The sequence below is a fragment of the Fundulus heteroclitus genome, chromosome 7, assembly GCF_011125445.2.
Source record: "Fundulus heteroclitus isolate FHET01 chromosome 7, MU-UCD_Fhet_4.1, whole genome shotgun sequence".
Classification (NCBI taxonomy): domain Eukaryota; kingdom Metazoa; phylum Chordata; class Actinopteri; order Cyprinodontiformes; family Fundulidae; genus Fundulus; species Fundulus heteroclitus.
In genome coordinates, this window is record NC_046367.1 from 2,444,453 (window position 1) to 2,451,131 (window position 6,679).

At 45.8% G+C, this 6,679-nt stretch overlaps 1 protein-coding gene across 2 annotated transcripts; it reads right to left on the reverse strand.

Moving 5' to 3' along the window:
* Positions 1 to 1,391: 1,391 nt before the first annotated feature.
* Positions 1,392 to 6,151, reverse strand: LOC118563646. 2 transcript variants are annotated; one of them, XM_036138744.1, is made up of 8 exons: positions 5,748 to 6,151; positions 5,059 to 5,621; positions 4,751 to 4,928; positions 3,096 to 3,270; positions 2,722 to 3,009; positions 2,461 to 2,636; positions 2,128 to 2,376; positions 1,392 to 2,046 (listed from the first exon to the last, which is right to left on the reverse strand). In XM_036138744.1, exons 5-8 carry the CDS (start codon positions 2,939 to 2,941, stop codon positions 1,417 to 1,419), a joined length of 1,275 nt encoding a protein of 424 aa, XP_035994637.1. In that variant the 5' UTR covers positions 2,942 to 3,009; positions 3,096 to 3,270; positions 4,751 to 4,928; positions 5,059 to 5,621; positions 5,748 to 6,151; the 3' UTR covers positions 1,392 to 1,416. The 2 variants fall into 2 exon arrangements, with proteins under 2 accessions (XP_035994637.1, XP_035994638.1); XM_036138745.1 differs by lacking the exons at positions 4,751 to 4,928; positions 5,059 to 5,621; positions 5,748 to 6,151 and adding an exon at positions 4,530 to 4,668.
* Between the last annotated feature and the right edge of the window lie 528 nt (positions 6,152 to 6,679).

Genomic DNA, 6,679 nt, shown 5'->3' on the forward strand with positions numbered 1-6,679 from the left:
CAGCTGATTTCGTATCCACCCCATGCTGGAGGACTTAGAAAAAAAAACCAAAATTGTACCCATGGTATGGCTGGGATGAGCTACTCCAGCTGATTTCGTATCCACCCCATGCTGGAGGACTTAGAAAAAAAACCCAAAATTGTACCCATGGTATGGCTGGGATGAGCTACTCCAGCTGATTTCGTATCCACCCCATGCTGGAGGACTTAGAAAAAAAACCAAGAATTGTACCCATGGTATGGCTGGGATGAGCTACTCCAGCTGATTTCGTATCCACCCCATGCTGGAGGACTTAGAAAAAAAAATCAAAATTGTACCCATGGTATGGCTGGGATGAGCTACTCCAGTTGATTTCGTATCCACCCCATGCTGGACTTCCAGGGCTGGAAGGGAGCTGTCCAGCGTCACAAGCCCAGCCAAGGTGCACTATTCTGGGCAGAGCTGCGTGACACAGACCCCCCCCTATGCTGGAGGTGGGACTTTTTTTCTTTTTTGTCTTTTCTTTTCTCTTTTATCATCATCATTATTAATATCATTATTAATATTATTATAACTGTTTTTTTTTTTTTTTACTTTTTTATTTTTTATTATTATTATTATTATTATTATTATAATATGTTTCTTTTTTCTCCTTTGAGCTACTCCAGTTAAATTCGTATCCACCCCATGCTGGAGAACTTAGAAAAAAAAACCAAAATTGTTCCCATGGTAAAGCTGGGATGAGCTACTCCAGCTGATTTCGTATCCACCCCATGCTGGAGAACTTAGAAAAAAAAACCAAAATTGTACCCATGGTATGGCTGGGATGAGCTACTCCAGTTGATTTCGTATCCACCCCATGCTGGAGGACTTAGAAAAAAAACCAAGAATTGTACCCATGGTATGGCTGGGATGAGCTACTCCAGTTGATTTCGTATCCACCCCATGCTGGACTTCCAGGGCTGGAAGGGAGCTTTCCAGCCTCACTAGCCCAGCCAAGGTGCACTATTCTGGGGCAGAGCAGCGTGGCACAGACCCCCTCCTGTCCTGGAGGTTGGATTTTTTTCTTTTTTGTCTTTTCTTTTCTCTTTTATCATCATCATTATTAATATCATTATTAATATTATTATAATTGTTTTTTTTTTTACTTTTTTTATTATTATATATTTCTTTTTTTTCCTCCTTTGAGCTACTTCAATTAAATTCGTATCAACCCCATGCTGGACTTCCAGGGCTGGAAGGGAGCTGTCCAGCTTCACAAGCCCAGCCAAGGTGCACTATTCTGGGGCAGAGCAGCGTGGCACAGACCCCCTCCTGTCCTGGAGGTTGGACTTTATAAGTTTTAGTTTTTATTTTATTTGCCAGGAATAATGAATGGAGAAATATCTTAAAGAAAGCAAATACAGTCACATCACCACTGATTTATTTAAAATTTTTTTATTTTTTTACTGTATTTCGTTTGGATCTGAGCACACGTGCACATTGACCGCGCACTTGACGTCTACTTCTCAACGTGTAGGTTAACAATGGTCTTTTCCTTCTGGGTTGTGTCCCTCTATTTGGGGCATACGAAGAATCGCTCTGAGAAGGGTCGCTATCAGGCGTGAAGTCGCTCCCAGAAGAACAGCTTTGAGAAGAGGCGCTATCAGGCGTGAAGTCGCTCCCAGAAGAACAGCTTTGAGAAGAGGCGCTGCCTGGACTGTAGCAGCTCCCAGAAGCTTGATCAGGGCTTGTTGATCCAGTGGCCCGACTGGATGTTGGTGAGGACGGCGAAGGACCGGCTGGGGGGCTGTGCGAAGGACCGGCAGGGGGGCTGTGTGAAGGCCCGCAGTCCGCTTCCTCCTCAAGACCATCACCTGATGATTCTGACATGGAGAGGAGGGAAGGTTCGGCGGTGTCATGTACCGTAGTATGTGGTGGCTTGACGGCTGCCTCGAAATTCTGACGGATCTCAGCCAGCTCTGACGCGGTGCGGTGGAGCGCGTAGAATTTGTCTGCTGTCCGTGTGTCATGACACATGGTCTTTGAAATGTTGATCCGGTCACTTGGTGACAAAGTATTCCTTGCCTTGAAAAATAGAGATGGTTCTTCAATATTATGCCTTTTAATTTTATGTTTATTACGTGGAAAAGTGATATAATTACTTACGTATGTGGCTATTGATGTCCGGAAATCTGTGAATGTAGGGCGCCCAGGAAATCCCATGTCAAGCCAGGCGGCTTGCATCGGCACGATGAGTTTCTCGATTTTTGTGAAGTTTTCGGTGAAGAGAAGAAGGTCTGTGGGTGGGTTTAGTTTCTGTCTGATGATCATCCACTGCTCCACCCATGAGAATTCCTCTACAGTTAAGTAGAGCTGTGCGGGGCCAAACGCACGGTTGGTTTTGTGTTCCTTCACCTGTGGTGCAAAGGAGAGTGTGTGTTAATGGACATATCGGGACAAGACAGAGAGCGTTTGTCATTCCAATATTAGTAGACTTGCATTGATCACAAAGCCCGCTTGCCCGACGGTGGCTTCCTGCTGGGCCTCATCAACCTCTGACACAGTCATATTCTTTAGAACACCGGTGCGGTGTCCATACAGGCTTGCTAGGTAAACACTTAGATAGCCAAAAAACATTCTTCGCGCCTCCGGGTTGGGGTCCTCAGACAGTCCGTCTGAAAAAAAAATTATGGGGTTAGAACATGGATGTCAGTAACTCAGGTAAGTAATTTAATATAGTACAAATTTAATAAGTCTGACCAAGAAGTTTAGGGATGCGTCTCCTGGCCTGGACTTTACAGAGGTGAAGCTGATGTTTGGAGATTGTTCTGCTCAACTTCTTTTTCTTCACACTTATCTGACGCATGACTACACATGGAGCCAGGCTGGCAATACACTCTGAGATAGCACGAATCACGGCAAACACTTCTCTTCTTGGAACCCTGGACGTACATGGAGGAGTGTCCCTGAAGTAGACCATGAACTGGGACAAATTCACCAGGTAGATCTTCACTGTGTTCTCCGCTTTTCCACCATTCTGCAGATGCTCTGGCCACATGCACAGAAAGAAATAAATGGAATATTTTACATGGGGACATTTTATCTTAACTAAAAGGCATCACAGACATACTTACTGGTATATCTTGGACATATTGGAAAGGAAAGTCCAATTTTGGAAGATTGTCTGGCCCTCGGTTAGAAACGAAAGGAAAGCCATGATTCTACCCACTTTGGATCTTTGATTTTCGATCCTTTTCCTCAGACCACGGGAGCCTTTGAGATGCTGCCAATATCCCGCGATGTATTCCACTGAAAAACAAACAAAAAAAGGTTTCATAATGAAGTTTGATTCTGCGGACTTCCAGGAGGTAAACACGGGTAAATTCGCTCATCACGGCCCAGTTAGAGGCACCTATATTCGGATACAAACTTTAAAAATCATCCTTGCGCACGCATGGATCCATAAACACTTAGAAAATAGTTTAAAAAAAATCCGCGGACTTCCAGGAGGTAAACACGGGTAAATTCGCTCATCACGGCCCAGTTAGAGGCACCTATATTCGGATACAAACTTTAAAAATCATCCTTGCGCACGCATGGATCCATAAACACTTAGAAAATAGTTTAAAAAAAAATCCGCGGACTTCCAGGAGGTAAACACGGGTAAATTCGCTCATCACGGCCCAGTTAGAGGCACCTATATTCGGATACAAACTTTAAAAATCATCCTTGCGCACGCATGGATCCATAAACACTTAGAAAATAGTTTAAAAAAAAATCCGCGGACTTCCAGGAGGTAAACACGGGTAAATTCGCTCATCACGGCCCAGTTAGAGGCACCTATATTCGGATACAAACCTTAAAAATCATCCTTGCGCACGCATGGATCCATAAACACTTAGAAAATAGTTTAAAAAAAATCCGCGGACTTCCAGGAGGTAAACACGGGTAAATTCGCTCATCAAGGCCCAGTTAGAGGCACCTATATTCGGATACAAACTTTAAAAATCATCCTTGCGCACGCATGGATCCATAAACACTTAGAAAATAGTTTAAAAAAAATCCGCGGACTTCCAGGAGGTAAACACGGGTAAATTCGCTCATCACGGCCCAGTTAGAGGCACCTATATTCGGATACAAACTTTAAAAATCATCCTTGCGCACGCATGGATCCATAAACACTTAGAAAATAGTTTAAAAAAAATCCGCGGACTTCCAGGAGGTAAACACGGGTAAATTCGCTCATCACGGCCCAGTTAGAGGCACCTATATTCGGATACAAACCTTAAAAATCATCCTTGCGCACGCATGGATCCATAAACACTTAGAAAATAGTTTAAAAAAAATCCGCGGACTTCCAGGAGGTAAACACGGGTAAATTCGCTCATCAAGGCCCAGTTAGAGGCACCTATATTCGGATACAAACCTTAAAAATCATCCTTGCGCACGCATGGATCCATAAACACTTAGAAAATAGTTTAAAAAAAATCCGCGGACTTCCAGGAGGTAAACACGGGTAAATTCGCTCATCACGGCCCAGTTAGAGGCACCTATATTCGGATACAAACCTTAAAAATCATCCTTGCGCACGCATGGATCCATAAACACTTAGAAAATAGTTTAAAAAAAATCCGCGGACTTCCGGGAGGAACAGGGGGGGGGATCCCGCTGCTGCAGCCGGAACCGAGGCACTATCCTCGGACTACTGTCTGACAGCGCCCCCGTGTGGGTCATGGTTGTCAACACATTTTTTTAATAGAAAAATACAGCAATCAGTGATGTTACTTACAGATGTTTAGTGGGAATTTGGGGTACGCCTTCACCAAACATTGGATGTCCCGGCTTTCCTGCTTTGATTTAGGTCTGGTGATGCTCTGTGGCTCCTCATCAGGAGAGGTAGATCCAGAGACCACCGGGGCATCTACGTCCACCCCAGGAACCGTGCATGTGGATCCCTTTTGGAGGTCCTGTTAAATAAAGGTTCAGTGTTAAGTTTTCTGGTTCTGCCGGTACAACCAGGCCTGAGCTATGGAGCTATCATGCCCAGCAGATGTGCTCTGGTCCCGGGTAAAGTTGCTAAATAAACATTTTACACACCTCCTCCAGTCGTTTGATTGCCTTTTTTGCCCTTTTTGCCCATCTGTGCTGGTAAAGCAATTGCTTCCTTAGTTGCCCCAAGTCTGATATAAGCTGAAGGTTCTTTGCCTCGACCTCTTTGCAGGAGGTGCAGGATGTATCATCATCAAGGGGTCCTGATGTTGGATGATGCTGACCTGCTTCCTCTCTTGCTCTTGGGTCCATGTGCAAACGTGAGACCATGGGAGGGCTTGGGTTTGTGGCGCTCAGGGCTCCCAGCATATTCACCGTTACCTGGTACTTCAAACCATTAATCACCTGGGCCTTCCTCTCCCCATCCATCTCCGGGTGACCTTGCTCCATATGCATGTCCAGCCTTGTGCTAGCATAACGGCAGCCATCCACTGGACAGGGCATTTTTCTGATATTGATTCTCCCGTTACTGAACCTGATCAATATCTTCCGCTCGTCTGAATTTTTAATGCCGTGATTATACCTTAGGTGTTTGCCTATATAGGTAAATACAGAATGACAGAGCGGGCAGCAAACACTCTGCTTGGGGGGCGTCATGTTGATATGTGAATCTGAAAAATAGGATACAATAACATTAGATTTATTCATTTCCCAAACCCAGGAACAGAGCCCCCTTTCCCCGCATAAAATGGCGACACAAGGACCCCCCCCTATGCTTCAAACTAAAGGCAACTTACCGTGTAAGTCGGTTGAAGGTGGAGGGGGAAAGTCCGCGTGGACACCGGTTCACTCTGCTCATCGGTCAGATGTTAATTAACACAGTAAGTAATTACAGCTGCGTTCGGCTCAGGCGACCCAGAGTACGGTCAGTGACCGCAGGCGTAGCCAATTAAGCATCCAGAAGCAGGGGAGACACACTGAGAAGCCTGCTCCACCTCACACACAGCAAGGAGCTCTCAGCACCAGCCCTGCACCTACCTGCCTACCTACCCCAAATGTCAAAATTCGGTCTCCCTGATATTATGGTGCAGTTCATGACAATTCATCGCATTTAACATATGACATTTGGGTAAAAGGGGCCAAATCGCCTAACCCATCTTAGGGGACAGGCCCCGTTTTTTGACAAAATGGTGTAATTTTTGGCCAACTTTGAAAATTCCTGGAGGCCAAACCAAAGCTCACAGGTTCACGGGGCATGGCTCAAAAAATAGCCCCATCCCTTGACAGCCAGATGCATGTGGTCCCCGATTTTTAGGACCCACCGTGACCCCGTGACAGCCCACCAAAGACGGCAAAGTTCACCCGAAAAAACACATTGATTTTACATTGGTTAGACCTGGTTAGGGTAAAAAAAAAAAGGTGGAAGCTGTGACAAATGGTTCTCCATCCCAACATGGAGCTCTCATCAGCAGCAGCATGAGCCTGCCCTGGTTCTCCTGACATCCACCTGCTCTGGGTCTCCACATGCAGCATGGATCTCCCAGGCAGGAGCAGCCTGCCCTGGGTCTCCTAACCTCCACATGCAGCATGGATCTCCAGCAAGCAGCATGAGCCTGCCCTGGTTCTCCTAACCTCCACAGCCAGCATGGATCTCCCAGGCAGCAGCAGCCTGCTCTGGGTCTGCTAACCTCCACATGCAGCATGGATCTCCAGCCAGCAGCATGAGCCA

What these genes read in the sequence shown, in the direction of transcription:
- LOC118563646 (XM_036138744.1), bottom strand. Translation starts at nt 2,941, where the DNA reads ATGGTCTACTTCAGGGACACTCCTCCATGTACGTCCAGGGTTCCAAGA. An exon ending in AAGCGGGCTTTGTGATCAAT is followed by an intron (nt 2,377 to 2,460) that starts GCAAGTCTACTA and finishes TTTGCACCACAG; the next exon opens with GTGAAGGAACACAAAACCAA. An exon ending in GGACATCAATAGCCACATAC is followed by an intron (nt 2,047 to 2,127) that starts GTAAGTAATTAT and finishes CTATTTTTCAAG; the next exon opens with GCAAGGAATACTTTGTCACC.